Source organism: Toxotes jaculatrix, chromosome 6 (assembly GCF_017976425.1).
Source record: "Toxotes jaculatrix isolate fToxJac2 chromosome 6, fToxJac2.pri, whole genome shotgun sequence".
NCBI lineage: Eukaryota > Metazoa > Chordata > Actinopteri > Toxotidae > Toxotes > Toxotes jaculatrix.
The window spans coordinates 30050918-30075339 of NC_054399.1; the positions used below are offsets into that span (position 1 = coordinate 30050918).

Genomic DNA, 24422 nt, shown 5'->3' on the forward strand with positions numbered 1-24422 from the left:
AGCCTGTGGTTAGGACTGTGAAGAAATGGACAGAGGAGTCAAAGCTGGAGTTACATGCCTGCTTTGACTGCACTGACTGGAGTGTTTTTGAAGCTGCAGCCACTAACATCAACGAACTTACGGACACTGTGACATCGTACATCAGTTTTTGTGAGGACATGTGTGTGCAGACCAAGACCTTCTGCACATATAACAACAACAAGCCATGGTTTACCCCCAATCTGAGGAAGCTGCGCCAGGCCAAGGAGGAGGCCTACAGGAGTGGGGACCAGGCCCTGTTTAAACAGACCAGGAACAAACTGACCAAGGAGATCAGAGTGGCAAAGAGAAGCTACAGTGAGAGGTTAAAAAACAGCCTCTCAACAAATGACTCTGCATCAGTTTGGAGAGGTCTAAATCACATCACCAACTACAGGAGACCATCCCCCCACCCCGCGGAAGATCCCAGACTGGCTGAGGAACTTAACACCTTCTACTGCAGGTTTGATAAGGACTTTCTCACACCTCATGGCCACACAAAGAACCCACCTGCAACACCTCCCCCACTGCCCCAGCCGCCCCCCCCCCCCCCCCCCCCCCCGCCCCGCCTGCCCTGACGATCCGTGAAGAGGATGTGTCTCGGCTCCTTCAGAGACAAAAGACCAGGAAGGCTCCAGGACCTGATGGAGTGTCCCCCTCCTGCCTGAGAGTCTGTGCTGAGCAGCTGACGCCCATCCTCACCAGGATCTTCAACCAATCCCTGGAGCTGTGTGAAGTGCCCTCCTGCCTCAAATGCTCCACCATCATCCCAGTGCCCAAGAAGCCCACTATCACTGGACTTAATGACTACAGACCCGTCGCCCTGACATCTGTGGTCATGAAAACTTTTGAGAGACTGGTGTTGAACCACCTGAGGGACATAGCTGGCCCCCTGCTGGACCCCCTGCAGTTTGCCTACCGGGCAAACAGGTCGGCGGATGATGCAGTCAACATGGGACTCCAACATACCCTGCACCACCTCAACTCCCCAGGGACATATGCAAGGATCCTGTTCGTGGACTTCAGTTCAGCGTTCAACACCATCATCCCTGAACTCCTCCATCAGAAGCTCTCCCAGCTCACAGTGCCCGCCTCCACCTGTCAGTGGATCACCAGCTTCCTGACGGAGAGGCAGCAGCAGGTGAGGCTTGGGAGAATCACATCCAAGACCCGGTCCATCAGCACTGGTGGCCCCCAGGGGTGTGTCCTCTCCCCACTGCTCTTCTCCCTCTATACTAATGACTGCACCTCAAGTGATCCATCTGTGAAAATTCTGAAGTTCGCAGACGACACCACTGTCATTGGACTGATCCAGGACGGCGACGAGTCTGCTTACAGACAGGAGGTGAAACAGCTGGTCCTGTGGTGTGGTCAGAACCACCTGGAGCTTAACCTGCTCAAAACAGTGGAGATGACAGTGGACTTCAGGAGAAACCCCCCCACTTCCCTCACCATCATGAACAATACAGTGTCCACCGTGGAATCCTTCAGGTTTCTGGGTACCACCATCTCCCGGGAGCTGAAGTGGACCCCCCACATTGACTGTTTAAGAAAGAAGGCTCAGCAGAGGTTATACTTCCTACGTCAGCTCAGGAAGTTTAACCTGCCTAAGGAACTGCTGATCATTTTTTACAGCGCCATCATCCAGTCTGTCCTCTGCACTTCCATCACCGTCTGGTTTGGATCAGCCACCAAACGGGATAAGACTGGACTGCAACGGACAATCCGGGCTGCAGAGAGGATTATCGGCACCGACCTGCCCTCCATACAGGACCTATACCAGGTCAGAGTTAGGAACCGTGCTAAAAACATCTCTGCAGACCCCTCACATCCTGGTCACAAACTGTTTAAACTCCTCCCCTCCGCCAGGCGCTTCAGAACATTGCTCGCCAAAACCAGCCGATACAAGGACAGTTTCTTTCCCCAGGCTGTGGCTCTGATGAACATGTGACTGTTTTTTCCCACTACCTCCTTCAGCATCTTTGCACATTTTCCAGCCCTCATACCAGACATCAATGATGTACGTGCTGGTGAAAGTACGTAACACTAAAATTTGCCAATGACCAGCAGTACAAACAGCCAATGGTCAGTTTTAGAAACTGAACTACCTATAATGCCCTGTCATCAGAAATGGTTAGAAACAATCCACCTGGAACACAATGAGTGATAGTATGTAGTGGACCAATCAAATCACTTTTCTCAGTGAGAAGGAAGGAACGTTGTCTCTCCAAACCTTTCACTGCTACAGTAGATTTTTTTCAGTGGTTCTGCAATAGGAATGCCCAAGACTTTTTAAGTAGAAACACAACCAAAAGTTGGTGGACACTCTTGCTCATTAGCTTTAATTGCTGAAATAGTAGCTCCGTTATCAACCAGAATATGCCCAGCAGTACCACTAAGCTCAATTAGCATAGCTGGATCTTCAGAGGGAGTCAACTTGTTGGTGCTTGTTTATTTTGATTTCTTTGTAAACCTCACACATTTACTACACATTACATTTACTTTTTGCACATTTACATACATACATTTTTCTGTTCACTTACTGTGTCTTTATTAATACTATTTTTGTAGCAATTTTTACTTTTTACGTATTTACTTCCTTTTTCCTCCTGAGTGTTAGGCAGTTGTAACAAAGCAGGGATTTGTTGTCATATTCCTATCTATGGACGAGCAAGGGGCTACCTCTCTGTGGACAGTAGCTGTTTGTCCCTGCACTTCCACGAAACTGAGTCAGAAGCTCAATTGTCTGTTTTTATTCTTCTGTGCCTTGTTAGATGTGTTAGGATTAGATAGTTCTCTCCCTCATCCCTTGTGTTTCTCCTGTTCCTTGGAGTTTCTTGTTTGTCCTGTTTGTCTCTCTATCTGTCTGAGTGTGTGTGCACCAGCCAGAGCTTGGAGTTCCAGTTTCTCCATTCCGTCAATTCTCCTTCACACCTGTGGTTAATCACCTCATCAATCCACCTGAAGACAGCAGTACTGAAAGACCGATCCTGCACTCTACTGGATTTTCCTCATACTGGTTTTCCTGTAACTCATTATTGTTCTACAGAATTTACAAACTCAGGTGTGTTCATTTGTCTTCTTGTCTTCATCCAGTTGTCAGCAGGGGCTCAGTGCTGAGCTGTGGTCAGTCTGGGTTTTGAGGGGTTCCATCTGTGGTCTTGGGGGTCCATTCTGGATCACCCCAGCCAGGGGTGGTGTTTACGTGTAAATAGTGCAAATATTTTAATGAAGGAATGAGGCAAGAAGAAATTTATTATTAATACTCGTTTATTGATTGTGGTCTTGTGGAGCTGTGGGGTCCATTTTGGATCACTCCAGCCAGGGGTGGTGTTTAAGGGCCTCCAGCGTGGGTCGGGCCTCCGGGCTTTTGACCAGACAGCTCAGCAGAAAACCCTGGCAGTCTGTCAGACAAACAGGGGTCATTTTTAACACTAATACTGTACTGTACTGTGTGTGTGTGTGTGTGTGTGTGTGTGTGTGTCTGTGCTTGACTGTACAGTACATATGTTTTTATGACTTACCAAAGGAAAGATCATCTCTGATTTCAGGGTTTTTATGGACAATCTCAGTGCTGTTGCTGAAGGGGAGAAATCTATGCAGCATCCCAAACAGAACTACACCAAGCTGCCAAACTGTAGATGGTTCAGCCCTGTACCACCCACTCTCAAATGTCTCAGGGGGGCTGTACTCATAGGTGCCTAAAATCCACACAGAGACAAGAAGATGGTGATGGACTGAGGTAGAGGAGAGAAACAGCAAAGATGCTGGTCTGGCTTGAAGAACAGGACTATAAGGAGAGCCTACCTTGATCAGCAATATATAATCCGTCTGACAGAAACGTGCCACAGCCAAAGTCAATAAGTCGGACACACGGGACATCAGAGCTGGTTTCAATGAGAATGTTGTCCGTCTTAATGTCCCTGTGGAACACACCTTTGGAGTGGACCTCAATGAGAGCATCAACCAGCTGTTTGGCAATGGTCTGAGAGAGAGAGACGAAGAGACATGTAGACTGTGAGACACGCTGGGTGTGGATGTAAACACAGACGCACACTGGTTGTAAATTGCATATTGAGTCTGTATAAGACTTCAGCATCACACTAGATTGACACAGGGTATTTCACACACTGCACAAACACTGAACACACATGCCATCATCTACTTACCTTAGCCTCACGTTCCTGCATACAAGATTCTTTAGAGTTGATATACTCTGACAAGTCCAAACAAGGGACTGGCCTCTCTAGGACAAGAATCAGATCATAGTCCAGATCGTACCAGTCCAGCAAGGGCACAACTGCACTGGTTTCTCCTGCCGCAGGTTTGACTTTGAGCAGCAGTGCCACTTCCAGAGGGACCACGCAATGCTTTCCAGCCAGAATCTTAAGACATAGAGTGACAGAGACAAAAGAAATAATAAAACATGTGTCTATACATTTGCATAAAAGTAAATCTCTTAACTCTTAGATTGTATCAGGTACAAGAGAAACCTGTAAATGCTCCAAGCATTTCAATAATGTACAGACATGTTGGCATTAGGACGAAGAACAAATCACCATTGATGTGCGTGGGACATCAAACTGGGAGATGTGTTTTATGGCCACCTACGGGACAGAAATACAGACATTTCAATAGCTTGTGCTACAGAAAGCGTGGCTACATGCATCTGTGTGTACGTGTGTGTGTGTGTGTCTTACAGGCAGATTGTCGTCTTTGCGGTGGCCTGCATAGACTGACCCATAGCCTCCTGCACCCAGCAGTTGCTCCTCCGTATATTTGGACTCAAATGCAACTGGAGAAACCACATACAAACTGATTGATTATACATGCTCACAACTTTCTCTGACCACACTAAGAAACTAGCTTAGCTTAACTGATGGAATACACAATTCATTTTTCAGCCATTTCTATCTCATCTCACCTCTGCTATGAGGCGGGGCAGTGTTTACAGATGAAGAGGTGCCAGGTTCGTCACTGGAATTGGTGCTCTGGGGGCTGGTGCCCTCAGAGGATTTGGTGGTCTTTCTGCTCCTCTTCCTGGGTTCCTCTCTCTCTTCAGACTTCCTCTTTCCACTCTTCCTCCCTTCAGCTTCAGCTGGGGTGGATGTGGAGGCATCCACCCCAGCTGAAGCTGAGGGGCTAGGGGTTCCTCTGCTTCTCTTCGTCGGTCCATCTCTGCTCTCGTCGAAGGTGGACTTCCTCTTTCCGCTCTTCTGGGTCTCCTGTGTTCCCTCTCCATCTCCAATGCTGGGTGCAGGAAGGCTCAAAGTTTCTGTTGAGACAATGTGATGACCAAGAAAAAGACTGTGAGCGTGTTTGCTTCACTTGTAGCTGGTTTCAGAGTTGAGACACGAGTTTGGGGAGTTAATACCAAACTGTGCACACATTTATCTATGCACCACTCAGACCTCTAAAACAATGCATCTGCAATCAGACATGAAGTTCAACACAAGTCTGATCTCAGGTGATTTTGCTATAAATGCTTTGACTTCACACACGTTTTAGGAGTCAACTTCAGCTGCTTATCCTCACCCTCAAACTCCTCTTTTAGTTTAGCATTTACTTTTTAAAACACAGATTTAATGAATCTTCCTATCATTTTTATCTCCTCTAACCTGTAGTGTCAGGTGGGCTGCTGTACACTGAGGGTGTACTGGGGGCGTAACTGGTTGAAGGCCCACTGAAAGTCTGGCTGCAGTCCTTGGAGGGACTTTGACTTGTCCTGCTCCTCTTACTGGCTCTTTCAAGATTCTCCTCAGGGTTTCTTTTGGAGGTCATCTTGTTTCCATGTTTTCTGCAGTCCTCTGCTACATAGATGACGGGGTCAGTGTGGCATTCTGCAAGAACAAAAAAGATCATTTCGTTTGCTTCATGTGCTTTATGTATATTATCTAATGTGTGAATGATCATTACCCTGACAGCTGAATCATATGGATTAACAAGTAAGAGAGAGGCAGTTTTTGCCAGGAGTTTGTCCTCATTACTCACTCAGTTGTCTACTGGAAGCCAGACACCGAACAGAACGTATTGTTGGCCACGTTTTCGAATTCATGACTTTCAAACAGTAAAGCTTGACGGTTGAATCTCCAAAGTACTGTGCTTGTCCAAGTGTAGTACCTGTCTGCTTACAAGCTGGTGCTCGGAATGTTCTGATCTCACAGCTATGACCTCACAATGTGCTACTGCGTGTGAAGTTCTACTCATTAAAATGCAGAATGTCAAGTCAAATCTAAACACACAAATACATTTAATCCAAAATAAAAATGTGATGTGATTCTGTGGTACCTCAAACACAAACAACAGTGATAGATAAAGATTCTTCATTCATCAGTCATCCTATACCATCCAAGGAATAACCCAGAATATCAACAACAAAACAAAGAAAAATAAAATAAAATAAAGAACTATATTAAACCCTGAATTCTAATCCTTAACTGTTTTGCATTTCACCGGCTCACATTATAGGAATTAATTACTTGACATTTTTAAGTTTAAGTTAAGGAATGCTATTGTTCACCACTCGAAAAAACACTTCCAGTGTTTGTAAATACACAATATCCATGAATTTTAAAAAAAGAGGATCCAATTGTGGTGGGGAATCCTCCCCTACTCTAGGTGGAGCTGCTGAGTGCAGCCTTGAGCCAGTCCCTCCTAACTCCTCCTAATGAGGAACAAGTTATATAAGACACCTGTGATTTATTGTCTCTCTCTTTGCCTCCTGCTCTGTTCCTGCTGTGGCTGTCCAGGTGCTGCATTGCTTGTGAGGGGTTTGATAATAGTTTTTAACATCCTGTGGTGAGTTGGCCTGTGACTGTTCTTTTTTTAATACTTTTTAAATAAGCAGTGTGAACTTGGTTAATGGTGTTTCTTCCCCTTTCTTTTAGGTTCACCTGCACTTTTGCTGTTTTTCCCCTTTGTTTGCCCCTTAGTCGTCTTTAGTTGCCCTTTAGTTTGCCCCTCAGTCGCTTCTTAGTTTGCCCTTGTTCTGCTCTTTTAGTTGCCCCTTAGTTTGGTCTTGTTTTCCCCTTAGTTTGGTCCTGTTTTGTCCCTAGTTTGCCCCTTTGTTTGCCCCTTTGTTTGCCCCTTTGTTTGCCCCTTTGTTTGCCCCTTAGTTCGCCCCTTAGTTCACCCCTTAGTTTGCCCTTGTTGGACCTTACTTTAACCTTTGTCTACTTGTTTAGATTTCTTTTACACTTAGTTTTGGCTGGTAGATTTAGTTTGACCTTTTGTTTTTGACTTCTGCCTTGAGTTTAGCCTTCTGTTCCTTTAGTTATTTTCTTATTGATTTCTTTTGTTTGAATTTGCTCCTGGCCAACTGGGTTATTTTGTATTTTTGCTTGGTTGATTATTGTTTATCGGGTTATATTTGCTTTACCATCATTGTTCATTTGCTTGTGACTTAATTTTGTTATGAGATTCTTTTCTTTCTAGGCAGAGTGCTACTGTGGAGAGGCTAGGCACCTGTGGTGAGGGCCCTTCTCTGAATTGCATGTGAGTTTATACACAGGGACACTGCAGACTGCATCATTTGCTGTGAGGTTGCCGTGAGTTTGATTTGCTGCACCAAGGGTGAGTAGTGGTAGCACTCCTAGCACTCCTTTGTGTAGTCTGCCACTCTGCATGTGGCCTCTGCCTAGTGTTTTTAACTTGAATTTTAAAATCTTAAATATATTGTTCTTTCAACTTGATTGTTGAGGCCTTCCTCCTTTTTTAGTATATAAAATATAATATATTTTAACTATTTCATTCAGTTGCCGGTATTCTTTTCACCTTTACTTCTTTCTTTTTCAGCAGTTCTCATCAGTTCCAGTCTTTGTTTTTTTGTGATTATTAAATACATTTATACATTTTTTAACTCACGTCTCTGCCTCAGTAATGTATCTGTGTGTCTTGTACATTTACTAAGAAGTTTATGCTAGGAATTTCCTGGGGTGCGAGTCCCCAGGTGGCGATGTCAGTGATTTCAATCCTCCCCTTAGTGCCCCTCGCCACACTATAAACAATTGATTTAGTTGGTTGTTGGTATCCAACGTTGTTTATTATTCTAATGGCTCTTTTCTGAAGTTTAATAATTGGGTCTATTTTTGTTTTATAGGACTTTCCTCAAACTAAAGCACAATATGACATGTAAGGCAGAACAAGTAAAGAATACAGTGCATTCAGACATTTCTTAATTAACAAATCTCTTACTTTATAAAGAACAGCAACTGATACAGATAGTTTCCGTTTGATATATTCTATATGTGGCTTCCAACACAGTTTATGATGTATAATCACTCCCAGAAACTCATTTACCCTTTTAATTTCAACACCATTTAAATTCAGTTGTATGTCACCTGGGGCCTTAATATCACCATCAACACCATAAATTAAGTATAAATAATAAGTAATAAAGTATAAATAAATTAGGTCCCACTACTGAACCTTGTGGAACACCACAGGTTACGCTTTTCATCTGTGATTCAATATTACTAATTTTTACATACTGACCTATTGTTTAAATAAGTTTTTAACCAACATTGTGCAACACCTCTTATACCATATTGTTCACATTTCTGCAGAAGTAAGGAGTGATCAGTAGTATCAAATGCTTTACTTAAATCAATAAACACCCACAGTGTGCTTTCTTATCTATTGCTGTGGCTATATGTTATACGAATTCCATCACTGCCAGAAATGTAGGTTGATTACTCCTAAAACCACACTGATGGTCATTTAGATGCTTATATTTCTCAATAAAGGCATCAAGTCTTTCAACAAATAATTTTTCCAGTATTTTAGAAAATTGAGGTAGCAATGAAACAGGTCTGTAATTTCATAGTGTGCTTATCACATTTTTATGAATTGGAATCACTTCAGCGATTTACATTTTATCAGGAAAAGTACCTGTTAAAAAAAAGATTTGTTACATATATAGGTAAATGGTTCAATGACACAATTAATTGCTTCTTTTATGAGTGACATATCAACAGTATTACAATCAGTAGATGTTTTATTCTTAAACTTTCTAACACATCACTTGAACAAAGCCCCCCAAGAAACATAGAACGTATCCATGTGACACCAATCAGACAATAAGGACTATCTACTATTCTCAAAACAGCAATCATTGAACTTTATCAAAATACCATGATCATAATTGTAATTTAAACATGGTAATTTATGTAAATGAAGTTAACAGTGTATGGGAAACAGCGGTTTAATATATGCAATGTCATATTTGAAACTTAATAATAATAAATAATAGCATATGAAAGCGAAATACATAGTACATGTGGATGCCAATAATCATGTGTAATGAGAATACTTCTTTGTGTGAGAGTTTGATTGCAACTGAAGCAAATTTGATTGACGAGGAAATGCGGCAGCTCTTCAGAGCTGGATCATCAGGTTTATCCAGGAGTTCCACTAGCGCTTTGTTGGGAGCTAACCTTAATGTGAACCAAGTGATGTGACCTTTATATCAAATTCAACAGTACACTCTAAAAAATGTTTCTGTGGCTTTGTAAATGTCACAATAATAAATAACTATAATGCTTTGTTAAATTCACTAAATATGGCTTGTGTTTGTTTGGGTTGGAAACACCAAAATAAATGCCTAAAAATCTAACAGTTTATATTGTGTTAGATTTACAAAAAAATGACTAACACTGCATTTGCATGATATCTTCAACATATCTGATAATATTCTCTAGCAAAATTTGAGAATGAAACAACCAGTCTGATTGATTTTCAGAACTGTACTTTTTACTGAATTCAAATTTGTATTCTTTGTCTGTAACAATAACTGAAGATAATGATTTTTTCAGTTGACATCCGTTGAGCGCAAAAAGAGTGCGCAGTCTAGCAGCAAGAGCGACCGAGCAGGAGACATGGTGGCAAGAGCTGTTGTAAAGGATTCTTCAAAAGTTTATTAACGTGAAACACAGACCATATGTTGTATTGAAACAACTATATACCATAGACTGTATAAAACATGGATGTAGCACTTGTGATGTCACCTATTGGTTTCGGGGAGTCGGTTTTGTGACCAAACCATGGGTATTTGAGCTGTGCCATCTTGGATTTTAGTGGGAGTGTACTTTCCATATTTGGTGGAGAGTTTACTCTACGGGTAAACCAGGGTCAGCCGGCCGAGAACCTGTCCACTTAGCTCGGGGCAACTGAGCTAGCGTAAGGCTAATCAGCTAGGCTAACAAGCTAAGTGGCAACTACATGCAGCTACATGCAGCTACATGCAGCTACATCCACCACACGACAGTCCCAGAGTCCGACCCAACTAGCTCGACCCCGTGTGATTGCGACACACAGCAAGCACTTGAAATAATAAAATGTCACCAGTGTTCACCTGGTGTTCACCTTTCATCTGGTTCACTGTCTGTGTGGCAAACTACTCTTAAAAACAGAGATCATAATGAACACAGTAAACACAGTTGTGGGGGGAAATTTATTTCTACACTGTTAACCCGAAAGTTATTTCTACACAAACAGTTTGAGTAAATACCACTTTTAATAATTAGTTTTATTGCATTACTTAAACAGTATGAGTATATGAAGACTGTATGAGACAGTCATTGAGTGCACTCATTTTTCTAAGTTTAACAAACTTAATCAAGTTTTACCTCAGGCCACATAGTGCTGCCCTGTGATTGGCTCAAAACTCAAGACAAGTCTGTGCATGTCCGTTGGAGGTTACAGAGAAAGTAGCGCCATTTTCAGAGAACATTTAAGGTCTTTGCACTTTGCATGCACCTTGGAGAATACATTTTCTACCTGCATTTATCTGTTTTTTGCAAGTTTGAATGCTTTTAATGGACATTTGCCGTAAAGAAGATACCATTTTCTGGCTGAATGAGGTGAGTTGTTTTCTCTGTTCAAGTTAGAAACTGGAAGTTCTGTAGTTTGAAACATGTAGGGCCTACGTTTGAATGTGTGTGAATTTGACGTTGACTCAGGTACGTTTTGAGCATTGGACAATTGCAGCATTGTGTGTAGCTCTCGCTATTTGTCTGCAACAGGCAGTTTTGGAACAGCAGTGTTAAATAGATATTCATGTAGGTTTGAAAAAAAGTGCCCACTTTTAACATTAGCCTTATTAGCCGTACTGTTTTTGTTTAAAGTCATTAAAATGCCTTGGAAATGCAAGTACTGCCCTGCCATCTGTGAAAAGAGAGCACAGCTTTTTAAACACTACAGGTGTTGAGTAACTGCCTGAATATCAAAGTTCAGGTTACTTCATATTTTTCAGATATACTTGGAGTTTAACAGGGTTGTTGGGAGAAATCTTAAAGAAGAGTTTTTTGGTGTTCTCGATGGATTGTGTGCAAGCTTAATGGAAATCTTCAAGAGGAAGACAGGTCGGATAGGCAAGCAGTTGGCTGACCTGTTACAACGGTGGGTTGATATTTCTGTTTTTTTTTGTAATGATATTGATGGTAAATTCATTCATATTACAAAAACTAATCTTCCCACCTTCCCTTGTGGTATATGAGCAAATAAACTGATAAATGGAGAATAAAGAAATATATCTTTTAAGTGTGTGTTGTACCTCTTTGCAGAGCACTGAGCCAACAGCCATTAGATGCCTTGTCCTGAGAGGACTTTTGGTCATTCTTGGGGATGATCCGTCTATGTTCTTCAAGAGCAGCTCAGTGAGTTTTTTGATTGGTATTTGAATCAGTTTTTTCTTCATTCTCCTATGTTTAGTGTATTTGAGATGATGGGTTATGATAATGCTATAGGCCACTAAAACTGGTCAAAACACTGTGTGTTTCACCCCGGTCAGCAGCACACCTACACAGCTTGTTAATACATTATCTAAAATAAAACCACTGTGAATAATCAAAATAACAATAAATAAACATCATAATATTTTTGAAGACCATACAACTGATTGCTGTTAACCTGAATATTCTCTTTTGTTTTTGTTTCTCTCACTAAAGGCTCTTAATGAGGGAGACTCCGTGGACATTCCAATTGTAATCCTCTGCTATGAGAACACCAGTGCTGCAATCCCAGAAAACCCAGCACTGCCACAACTAAACCCCTCAAGAGTGGGGATCATCCTAGAGGGCAGCCTTATGATGGAAGACCTCACCAACCTACCTCAAGTAATGTGCCTCTTATTTGCTTGACATACGCACTCCACCTACAATACCCAAAGTGCTTGAAAAACACTTTTACCTTCATTCAGCAGGTAATGCTGAACTTAGGCAGAAGTGAGCTACCACCAAAAGTTCAAAAGCTGAAGAATGATCTTGCAGTGTAAGACACATTTATGCTCATGGAAGAATTCTTCACATCTGTATCTGGATTGTTACACGTACTGTATACATTGCTGTGATTGGAGCAAATATTTTTGCAGTTTTGTATGTGGTTGTTCTTGCACTAGATGTGTCTAAAATTGTTTGTTTTACTGAAATTATTCCATATTTTAGAAAGTTGCACGGCCACTTTTTTTTTCTCACCAACTCTAGTCTTCACTGCCTAGTTGTTCTTAATGCCTACTTTGTTGTGTGGCAAACAGAGCATACCACTTTCCTTTTTGCACTTGGAGTATCTGCATGGTCAGTGTAGTTTTTTTTTCAGACTTGCAGTAAGCTTGCTTGCTTGTAAGACACATTTATGCTCATGGCACAATCCTTCATGTTCGTGTCTAGATTGTTGCACAAATACATTGCGCTCAGTGTATTCCTGCAGTTGCTCATTTTGTATGTGATACTACAGACTACTGCATGTCTCTACTGTTGTTTTTTATCGAAATAATTCTACAGAGGATACATGTTAGAAAGCTAGAGTATTTTTTTTCTATCAACTCAGGTCATTACCGTACAGTTCTTAATGCCTGCCTCGTTATGTGGCACACAAAACATGCAAGCTTTTTCAAACTTGAAAATTGTTCACAGAGCAAACAGTCAAAAACTGATGTATTTGGAAGGAAATATATTGTATGCATCATTGTTAATGCATATTTTTTGCTTTGTTGTAATAAAATAAAATAAATAAAATGCACTGTATTGTGTGGTCATTGACAAAATAATAATTTAATTGGAATTTATTTTCTTATCTCAAACATAAAAATAAAACTAAAATTTCAAGTGTATTTAACTTAAAATAGTAAGTTTTGACTATAAATACTTTTAAGTAGAACCCACAATTCATTTCGATTGCTGATTAATTAAACCATTTAAGTGTATATAACTTGAAAATGTAAATTCTGACTATTGCACATTTAAGTTGACTGTACTTAAACAAATTAATTTTGTCAACTGTCATTAACTTAAACCGTTTGAGGCAATCACTTGACGAAAATGGTTTAAGTACAATCAACTTATCCGCCCTTACGAAACAAAAGTATATTGCAATATACTAGAATTTATATTGCAATATATTAGGAAATATATTTCAGTATATGAGAAACTTAATCATATATTTAGAAATATATAGATGGATGACATTTGCTATATATTGATTCATATATTTTAAAATACATTGCTATGCAAACAAAACTGCATTATGTTTATTGAAACATTTTAATAACAGTTTGGATTATTTTTTAGAGTTTTGGAACTCCAAACTCCAAATCACATTTTGCATGATATCCATTATTTTTTACATTACACATTTAGCCATCTGGATGGACCACCTACGGCTATGTATTGATATATTGTAAAATGTAGATGACTATTATAAATCAAATCACTAACAGCAGCAAAAAATACAAAATGTTTTCTTGAGTCCACTTTTTATTCGTAACATTTCAGTCCTCCACACTGAAACGTGGAGGTACACATGCATAAAGGTTGGCATACTGTGGCAGATCAACTAACATACATTTCCTATTGAATTTCATCACATCAAAAACCTGTTTCCTGCCCTGTAACACTCTTTTCAAGCTAACTACATTGTCTAAAAACACAAAACTGTGTGATTTGTCATACTGTTTTCCAACAGCAAAACATTTTCTGTTATCCAGTCTTTCTACCACAATGTAATAATACACAGTGATTATGTGTCCATTATCCAACAAAACAGTGAAGCTATTCCTTTTCATTACTCTAGTGAACTGCTCCGAGTAATACAGTTCTCCTTTGACTAAAGTTCTACTGAATATTTTCACTACTGTATCCGTGGTGACTGAAAGTTTCTCTCTCATAGCCAGTACTTCTTCTTTAGTAAGTTTTCGTACATAGTGTAAACCAAGTGTAACAACTTGATCTGCTACTCTTTCAAAAAGCTTCAGCTTTTTTTCACCAGTCAAGTTGTTGTACAGCTGTATACATCTAGGCACAGCATTTGTCAGTGCATTTTTTTTCAGAAGAGGCAACACTTGTCTGTATGTGAATTGTTTCATTATTTGTAATGGAACACATTGGGTGCCATGAAACATCTTCAGTATTTCCCCATTAAAAGACTCAAAAATATATCCTGAATGTGCCCACAAAGGTCCCCAATTTCTCACAGAGTCTGGCAAATGAAGACATAAATGTACGTTAAATGACACATTTTCCTTTCCATACAGTGTTTCAAACTGTTTGACAAACTCAACAACTAGTTTTTCACATCTTTTTAACCCCTCTGATGTGACAGTGTCTTTACAAAGCAAGAACATGAAGGTGACAAGGATTAACCAGTGCTGGTAAAATGCATGTGGTAGTATTCCCTTTAGCACAAAGATGCTATAAAAAAGTAACCAGTTCTGCCATTCACTAGCTTTCCAGAACTTCCTTTGCTGAAAAGAGCGGGGCACTCGGGTGATATTGCAAGGTGGTTTAATTCTCAAGAGTTGGTGGTCGAGCTCAGGAATACGATTACCAATATAATATGGCTCCTCATGGTGTTCACTATCCAGCCACATGCTTGCCATTTGCCTAACAACTCCAAGATGTACATTATGCATATGGTCAGGAGGCATTCCAGATATAATGTCAAAGTGTGGGATGTTGACAAGACATGTAGGCCCTTTAATGCCTTTCACGGATTGTCCGGTACGCACAGCTTCTCTTGCATCAGTTAGGGTTGAAGCATGATCCCTTTTTGGAACATGTTTGTATGGATAAACCCTAACAGTTCCATTTCCCTTTGGAACTTGTTCACCAGGATGTAAGCAAAGGCTGCACCCGTAATGACCATTAAATTGGGTCATGTTTTGCAGAATGGGCCTGGCAACTGAATCACACATTATAACAGCTGCTATCACTCTACAATGATTCACAGAGTTGTTTCTGTGTAACTTGAAGCCAACAGTTGACAGTGACTGACACTCTTGAGTGAATGGTTTTAAAAATGTGTTAACATTCGGCTTTTTAGTACCAAACCATAGGCCAAATAGTAAAACATTCTCTTTGCGGACAAGATAAGGAAGTTCATTTACCATCCCTTGTAATGGCCAGATTCCATACTGGGATGATTTGAATACTGGAACTCCATCACAATTTAATGTTAAGGAGAATGCATGAGGACTATCTAGTGGGCCACCAGCTTTGTTCAGACTATGATACATTTTACCACAACATATGTCATCATAAGTTTCTGGATTACATGTACCATTTCCTGACTTAAGACAACATGCTATATCTTCTCTTTGAAGAAGATGTTCCAGTTGTGTATGGATGGGTAAGTACAGGAAGAAATTTCCATTCTTCAGTGAGCTGTTTCTATCCCATGCAGAGTTACATACAGAACAGCTCCCTTCAGTGACTTGGTCACCAATGTAATACTCACAATTGGGACAGTATATGTGACATTCTAGGTGACCTTGTATTGGGTTAAGCTCTTTTAAGAACAGATACTTTGAAGTTAGAACATTTTCTGGACAATGGATATTAATCAAATCTAAAAGATCAGACAGGGCCACACCAGTAAGTGAGTGTCTCAAAGCATATGAAAGTATAAGTAAAAAACTCTGAGCTTTGGATAGTTGTGAGCCTGTGTAAAGTGGCTCATCGTTTACTGGAGGAAACCTTTCATTAATGGGTGCTCCTAAATGTGATTCTTCAGTTACTGACTTGTCAGTGCTGTCTTCTTCTCCACTGGCAATGGATTCAGAGTCAGTAAAAGACAGCCACAGTGGTTCAAACACACCAAAATCGACACTGTCCTCATAACTGAAGACTGATGACTCTGTTGTTTGGCTCAAATTTGGTGGCAGTTCATCAGATTCAGGGTTGGTGTGCAGGCTCTGTAATGGGAAAATACAGTAAGTCTATGGAACAGCTGACAAACATAAGCACTAGGAAATTTGCATAAAATTATACAAATATTAATATGTGGCATTGTTGTATACATGATAAAAGTAAGGCTTAGGTTAGTCTAAAAAAAAAAGCTAAGAAAGCAAAACAGTTAAAGTCTTAAGGTCATAAAAATCCTATGCGAGATAATGGCCCTTTTAAAATTACTTACTGTAATGTCATCACCTTCATGTGCATCTTCAGATCTGTTGTCAGAGGAATCCTCATTCTGCTGTGTAAAAATAGAGAAGTCTTAGAAGAAATGCTGACAGACATAGTCAAAGACAGAAACCTGTAGATTAATAGTAACAGTAGTATTAGTAGTAGTTATTAGCAGATTACTTACATGAATCTCCCCACCATCATGTGTGTTTTCTGAGCCACTGTCAGAGTTGTACTCAGAGGAATCCTGATCTAGGTTTAGCTGTACGAGAATAAAGAAGTCTTTGAGGAAATGTTTTCAGTGAAATAGTGAATATAGAGACCAGTAGAACTTGGCTATAAACATCATTAATGGACCATTCAAGGACACACTTACATCAGAATACATAGAGGGTCTTCTGCCACCCTTTGCAGGTGGATTATTACAAGGTAGTTTTATATAATAACAGTACATTGTACTTACAGTAATCTCATTATCATTTGCGTCTTCTGAGCCACTGTCAGAGTCGTTGTCAGAGGAATTTTGATTCTGGTTCTGCTGTGGAAGAACATAAGTCTTAGAGGAAATGCTGACAGACATAGTCAAAGACAGAGACCTGTAGATAAGTAGTAGTTATTAGCAGATTACTTACATGAATCTCAGCCCCATCATGTGCGTCTTCTGAGCCACTGTCAGGGTCAGAATCCTGATCCAGGTTCTGCTGTTCAAGAATAGAGAACAGTTTAAAGCATGTGTATGGTATATAGCTATGTATGTTGTATGTTTGATATGCATTAGACTACTTATTTGCTCAACTTTCTTAACAAATATTAATTAAGAAGAACTGCATTTCATTTAATGACCTACCGTTTCCTGGTTTGACTGATGCATGTTGATGGCCTCAGTCAGTTTCCTACCATAAAAATGAAAAATATGTCTCAATTTACTGAATGTCTATTATCGGAGGCTGTCCATGCATGGGCAACATGTATGTGTCACTATCACTCCATATAAACGTTATGAAGCCCCTTCCCGCCTGCACAACTTGACCTGGAAATGAGCGGCAATACTGATTATGTCCCCCTCTCTCTCTTATTTATTTATTAATTTATTTACTTATGTGTGTGCGCTCCGTTACAGATTGCCTTATTGGTCATTGCAAAAACGGCCATGGTCGTTTAAATAAAGTTTGCGAGCCAACATTCTGCATACTAGCTACTTTTAGCTAACTACAACACTAAAATAAACAATGTCTAAATACAGAATAAATGTTTAATAACGTTACTTCACTAGGTGGGTGTAACTGACAAACCTCCTTTTCCAGTATCTCCTTGTTCTTGATGGAATATTGAATTCTGAACCAGGAGCCGTGTATTTTCTCCTCCTTCCGTCCATGCCTCCTCTTCTCAAAAAAATTCTTCTTTTTCTTCTATTTGATTGGCAGCTGACATCCTGTTAGGTGTACGTCTCTGATTGGTCGAGCTTGTTGCTACCATGGTCACGTTGAACGGCAAACTTTTATGGGCGAATGGCCGCGAACGGCAAGGTTCTGGCCACGCCCAGAGATATTAGGGTAAACTGTGAAGCTACGGTAGAACCTTGTCAGTTGTTGGAGGAGTACGTTAAAAAGATGAAATTTGCGCTTGTGAGCTGGTTAAGGGGGGAGGATAAAAATGCTCTCAGCATTGTTCCTGTCAGTTGGATTGTGGACTTCGACCCGGAAAACGCCAAAACGGAATACCTTATTGAGTGCCGCAGCATTGGTGGAAAGAGGCCCACTAATGGTTGGAGAGTCGAACCAGCACAGATTTTGCAGTTGGCGGGCAAGTACAGTGCTTATATTTTTTTACTTTGTTAGTCTTACAACATTAAGCAATTGTTGAGATTTTTCATCATTGGCCAAGTCACTTTCTATGTAGGCTTTTAGCTTCAGGACAGTGACGAGCTAGCTAACGTTAGCTAAAAGTTCAAATGAAGCTAGATTGATGTAGCTAACGGGCGTTAGCTATTTAGCCATTAGCCGCTAATATTTTAGCGACCGTTAGGTTGGCTAGCTAAAAATTCAAATGAAGCAGGGCTGACGTGGCTAACGGTCGTTAGCGAACTAGCCATTAGCTGTTATATGTTAGTTATCTAGCTAGCTGAAGTGAAGTTTAAATGAAGGGGGACTTGCAATTATCAGCCACAGTTACATAAAGTTTTGCTTCATATGTATTTTTAATTATTAGTGAAACATAAATTTAACATGTATTTTAAAATTGTTTAATTGAAGAATATCAGCTAAGGTTTGGAACTGTCATAACTGAAAATCAATTTCGTGTCTATACATCATGCTAAACTAAACGCATATTAATGACAAAAATATGATCATGTAGTCTGTGTTTATATATACTAAATATATAATATAAAAGCAGAGGGAATACAACACAAAACTAAACAGCACAGAATTGTACAGTAAAGTGTTGTAATGTAAAGCTAGATAGTTCTGTTTCTAGGCATTACATTCTGTCTTGTAACTCTATATTTATATTAATAGAAAAGGAATCTACACTCAAGATTGCTGAGCAGAGACTCTTGCAAGAGGACCTTCCTCAAAGCAAGAAGAGAAAGAGGGTGCCCAACAAACTCTTCTTTGACCCACAGGAGGAAACTGTAGGAAAAGTTTCAAAAAAGGTAATGGGGTTCTTTCATGACCGCTATTTAAATTTTTCAGTTTTGTAGTTGGGCTGTGTGCACACTAATACAAATAGAAAGGGTTCAAACTGGCTGGGGCCTTTCTGTGTAGAGTTTTCTGTTCTCTCTGGCTACTCAGACTCATTAACTTATTAAACTTAATGATTAATTTTAATCAATTTTGGTTTCATACTAAATGCATTTGATTTTCACCCAACAGAAAAACTACAAACTCATAGCTGCAAGACATTCTGAATTAGAAGTTCTTGAAGAAGAGCCTAACCTCAGCCAATTGAATACTGCAGAAGCACTTGAGGAGGAGGTCAGGGCCCTCAGGGAGGAGAACAAAAGACTGCGGTACCAGCAGAGTGTAGGATCTTCTGCAGCCTGTAAAGATCTCGAGACCCAACTCAAGGCTTTAAATAAGGAGAACGTCAGGCTGCGGAACATGGCAGTTAAAGGCAACTATCTGTTTTTGATTAAAATAGGGATTTTACATTGTATAAACCACTGGCTCCTTGTTTTTGATGTTATTCTTAAATATATCTGTGTCTATATTTTAGAGGAAATCTACACATATAGTGTAGGGTTTATGTAGTATAAACACTGGATTGGTGTTTGCTACCCCCCTAAGGCAAACATGGGGGTGGCAGTAAACCTGTAATGCCTTCCTAACCCCTCACACACTTTGAGACACCAAAAAAATGAACAGATGTGTAATTTTTTTTTCCTGTTAGGTATTCATAACATCTTTGGGGTTCCTTAGTAGTAAATTTGGTGGGCCATATTTTCCAGAAATTCCATCACTCTTGGCAGCTGTGAAGACCCTCATTTCGTATAAGATCACAGAGAGCTCAAGCTACGAAGGTGAAAGCGAACATGAGGCCAGTGTTGCTTTACCGTCACCTGCTCAACCTACATCTCCCAAACCAGCATCAGTAAATACATTTTTTGTTATCAGTTAAAAACATGAAACATTCAGTTACTGGTGATTTTCTTTGTATTTATTCTTTTATGTCTTTCCTTCTTCAATGAATTAGGTGCAACTAGGGAAGGATGACTCCACCAGAGTGTCTGCCCATTGTTGGGAAACTGCAAAAGCGCAATCCACAGCGAAAGGAATGGCCCGCACCCTCCTACTGGGCCTGTTCAGCATTGATGTGCTACTGAAGTCCAACCTAACGGGAGGGGTCAACAAGGTCGATCCATCTGCAGAGAGACGTCAACCTCTGGACCCCAAGAAGCTTCAAGCTTTACTCAGTAAGACTAAGAATTTATTTTTAATGGAATCATACATTTTTAAAGTTTTTGTAAACGGTAACAAACACTTTAGGACTGAAATGTACTAATAGCGAAACAGATGGATGAATAAAAAGCTTTGACAGCTTTGCTATTCTTTTAGATACAAATCATTTTCCTCTGTCTAGTTGGAATACATAAAACATTTTCTCACTATTAAAACAGATCCCCTCTAGTAGCTTTAATAGTAGTCAACTCTGATTTCAGACTTGTCTAGTTATATAAACTAGTCATATATAACCCACCGTGGAACAAGAACAAGGTATACAAGAAAAATATTACCAGTATCTCATCTTATCTTTTGCAACAATCAGAGGCCAACATTGTGGATGCCATTTTTATTTTAATATCTTTTACAGATGCAGTTGTTCAGCAACACCCAGGGGTGAAGATTCCAGACATACGGATGGCCATAAATAAAAGGATCTGTGAGTTAAGACACCAGGAGAAGAAAAAGTCATCTGAAGGACTGGCTAATCAGAGTGGGTCTTGATAAATTAGCATGTGGGATCCACACTGCACTAAAGGACTGTTGTCCTATTTTTTCCACTGTGGAATTGTTTTTGTTGTGCTCAAGACTTTTGAAGGACAGTTGCCTTCTTGTTAATGTTTTACTTATTTTTAAAGTATATTTGTTCATTGTAGTTGTTGTTTCCATCCATTGGATGAAATAAAAAGATTTTATGGCTTGGAACTAATTATGATATGGCAAACCGTTTGCCATTTGCTGAGTACATGTATAAATGTATGGTTATATTAAAGCGTTTCACATACAGTGCATACACTATCTAATTATATAATATTTAATATATTATGTATATATATACACCAATATATTGTTCAACATATTTTAAACATATTCCCATATAAACCTGATTATATTATCTTGTACATTAAGGTATATTATCTCATATATTACATATATATTTACATGTATTTACAACACCTCTTCCAATATATGATCTCATATAAATTGGGGCAAATTTCAATATATAACAATATCTTAAATAGTATAACAACATATATTTATTCAGTATATGAAAACGGCAATAATTGCATTATTTTCATATACTGCAATATATCACTAACTCATATATAATATATTATTATTTAATATATCACATGATATATTCGTACGTGCATTTCACAATATATAATTACATATAAAATATATCGTCATGTAATATATTGAGAAATATATTTTTGTTGCGTAAGGGCGGGTTTACAGTGTAGCCTATTATTTAACTGTGAAACAATTATTATTTCATATTAATAAAATATATTAAAACTTTAAAAACATTATTATTATTGTCATTGCTATCAATAACTAATATATAACAATAATGATAATAATATTAAAATGTTTAATATTTAATATTTACCGGCTTTCACCACTGTCTCCATCCACTATCCCAGGGGTATTCAACTAAAATTTTAAGAGGTCCAGTGAGAGAAAATTTCTTCAAGCGAAGATCCGGAACATCATAATGTCTATATATATAACTATATATATAACTATATATATATATATATATAGGAGTTGCCTCGTAGTTCTGCAACTGACTGACTTAAATTCAACAAAGTACAATTCAAAAATATTTATTGTCACTTAAGTTGTGAAGTATACATGTGTACGTTGAACTATACATATGATAATAATAATGTTTTTTCTCTCATTGGGTTAAGGCTGCATTTGAAAATAAAATAGAGAAAATAAAGAAAACATTTGAAAAATTGTGCAAAATAAATAAATAATCAAATAAAGTGATTAATTTTAGAAAAATAAAATACCAGCAGCTTGAGTTTCCCTTTTTCTTTGTAAACTGTCTCAACAAATGTTTACAATAAATGAATATAAACACATCTTAACAACTGAACAGTTTTACAGTTTCTCTTTCTTTCTCTCTTATATTTTATGCCCCCACTTTCTGTTGTTCAGTGAAAGAACTGAGCTCTAACTTCTCCTGTCAAGACTTTAAATCTGGGCTGGAATGGCGTCTCTCCCTGTCTCCTGCTCACTTGTCTCTCTGTCTCCTCTCCCTATCTCCTGCTCACTTGTCTCTCTGTCTTCTCTCGCTGTCTCACGCTTACTCGTCTCTCTGTCTTGTCTTCCTGTCTCCCGCTCACTTGTCTCTCTGTCATCGCTTGCTGTCTCCCGCTCACTCGCCTCTCTGTCTTCTCTCGCTGTCTCCCGCTCACTCATCTGTCTTTTCTTCCTGTCTCCCGCTCACTCGCCTATCTGTCTTCTCTCGTTATTTCCCGCTCACTCGTCTCTCTGTCTTCTCTTCCTTTCTCCGGCTCACCTGTCACTCACCTCTCACCTCTCTCATCTCTGTGTTCAGAGTCGCACTTTCACTCTCAAATTTGATTGGCTGAGCAGCGTCACATGGGATGGCTTAACTCGCATGCAATTGGTCTGTAAGGTCCGCTAAACAGATACCGTGAAGACTAGAAAAGCTGTGCTGGTTAAAATATTAGCGCCGCGTCATGATGTAGAATCCCTCAATAATTTATTGATTGTAGGTCTGGGTCCGGACCTGGACCGCGGTCCGCCTGTTAGTGACCTCTGCACTATCCACTCAGCAGCACTTGCTGATGGAGCTGCTCTGTCCATGCAATGTCGGACTTTTTAAACAGAAAAATGAGACGAAATAAAATTGTAGCCTAGTATTCCCGCAATAAACGGACTCTGAGAGCACGGAACACACCACAACAGCATTCCTAACATTAGCTGTGAGAAATTTACTTACCGAAAAAACTGCAACACAGACTCCTTCGACGGTCGGTTAGTACAGTCGACACTACAACAAGCCATATTGTCACAAAAACCTATCCGAACATTGGCAAACAAACACAGACACTGCAGCCCCTGTCAACCGCTGGAGGTAGCCGGAGGCCTCTGGATGTTGTCGCCTAACCCAGCCGATGCTTGGGCTGTCACTCAACGTAACCACGTCCTAATTTATGTAAGAAATTTATTTTCAAAACAGTGCCACAGCCATGCCGTTGTTACTTAAGCTATCATGGCATGGAGAGAGAAGCTAGCACGACCAGTGAAAGTAGCATGGTGTAATGTTAGCTTTACTCGTGAAACAAAGGCAGTTGTTTTCATATTGGTTAAACGTTTAAGCCAAATGAATGGGAAATATGCAGAGAGTTCTCTTTTACACTTCGCTGATATCTATGGTTGTGCTAGCATGTGTGGCCTCTCAAGTTTGGGGGAGTCGGGGTGGGGAGACACACACATATACACATTTATATTTGGGTAGGAAAAACTGGAGAGTGAAGAATGTGGAAGTCACAGAACTGTGTCAACGGTATGGTAGCTGTAAATTGATATGAACATTCATATCAAGTCTTTGCATAATTTTGCTTATTAGGCATTGTATTTATTTTCTTAATACAAGTGCTTTATTTGCCCAACTAAACATATGTATTCATATTTTGAGGAAAGATTTGAAAATGGCTGCAGCTATCAAACTGAAGTCAAAAATGTTTTCAGCATCTGTTTTACAGAACCAACACCACTGAGGAAGAAAAGAGAAAGGCAGGTTTGAACAAAAGAGAAGGTAAATTTTAGTAACTTGTTTAGTAACTGTTTAGTAACTTGGAGAGCAACATCGATCCCAGATGAATGTTCTACTCCAGATAGTAATCACCCACCTGCCTCAATTATAACTTTTCTTCATAATAGTCAAGTTTGTTACATTAACTATGTTTATTTAATATTTAATAATACTAGTAACATCACTCCTTTATCCCTTCTTAGGCTCCATCTTATTCATATCTTGCTTATCAGCAAAGCTCACAGTGTCATACAGTCAGAGCACAGGCCATAATGTCATAGCCATACGTCAACATATCATGGGCTGACCAAAGGGAAAGCTGCTAGCACTAAAGCTAGTCAGAGCCAGCAGCTACTGCTGTCTTTCTTTTGTATGAGCAGTGAAAAGGCCAAAGTGATGAGTAAAATTTTTGAATTATGGCAGTGTAGTGATTAGTGTAGTTTGGGGGAAATTGCAAAGTTTTATTTAATTCTGAAACTGAAATCTTGAAAC

At 39.5% G+C, this 24422-nt stretch overlaps 2 protein-coding genes across 6 annotated transcripts; one reads left to right on the forward strand and one right to left on the reverse strand.

Moving 5' to 3' along the window:
- Positions 1–13541: 13541 nt before the first annotated feature.
- LOC121183713 lies at positions 13542–17802 on the reverse strand. Of its 5 annotated transcripts, none has more exons than XM_041040903.1 (7): positions 17705–17802; positions 17260–17305; positions 17045–17110; positions 16876–16947; positions 16597–16674; positions 16423–16482; positions 13542–16201 (listed from the first exon to the last, which is right to left on the reverse strand). In XM_041040903.1, the coding sequence occupies exons 1-7, from the start codon at positions 17785–17787 to the stop codon at positions 13781–13783; spliced, it is 2826 nt and encodes a 941-aa protein (XP_040896837.1). In that variant the 5' UTR covers positions 17788–17802; the 3' UTR covers positions 13542–13780. The 5 variants fall into 5 exon arrangements, with proteins under 5 accessions (XP_040896837.1, XP_040896834.1, XP_040896835.1 ...); XM_041040900.1 differs by having other exon boundaries at positions 16876–16950; XM_041040901.1 differs by having other exon boundaries at positions 17045–17113.
- A 103-nt stretch (positions 17803–17905) lies between these two features.
- On the forward strand, positions 17906–21137 carry LOC121183714. The gene is made up of 6 exons (XM_041040904.1): positions 17906–18215; positions 18929–19065; positions 19286–19526; positions 19861–20003; positions 20106–20325; positions 20724–21137. Exons 1-6 carry the CDS (start codon positions 17921–17923, stop codon positions 20855–20857), a joined length of 1170 nt encoding a protein of 389 aa, XP_040896838.1. The 5' UTR covers positions 17906–17920; the 3' UTR covers positions 20858–21137.
- The last annotated feature ends 3285 nt before the right edge of the window (positions 21138–24422 follow it).

Coding starts and splice junctions, on each gene's coding strand:
- LOC121183713 (XM_041040899.1), bottom strand. CDS start 17,787: ATGGACGGAAGGAGGAGAAAATACACGGCTCCTGGTTCAGAATTCAAT. Junction 16,675..16,875: donor CAAATGATAATGAGATTACT/GTAAGTACAATG, acceptor ATTCTCGTACAG/CTAAACCTAGATCAGGATTC. Junction 16,483..16,596: donor ATGATGGTGGGGAGATTCAT/GTAAGTAATCTG, acceptor ATTTTTACACAG/CAGAATGAGGATTCCTCTGA.
- LOC121183714 (XM_041040904.1), top strand. CDS start 17,921: ATGGCCGCGAACGGCAAGGTTCTGGCCACGCCCAGAGATATTAGGGTA. Junction 18,216..18,928: donor ACAGATTTTGCAGTTGGCGG/GCAAGTACAGTG, acceptor TTATATTAATAG/AAAAGGAATCTACACTCAAG. Junction 20,004..20,105: donor CATCTCCCAAACCAGCATCA/GTAAATACATTT, acceptor TCAATGAATTAG/GTGCAACTAGGGAAGGATGA.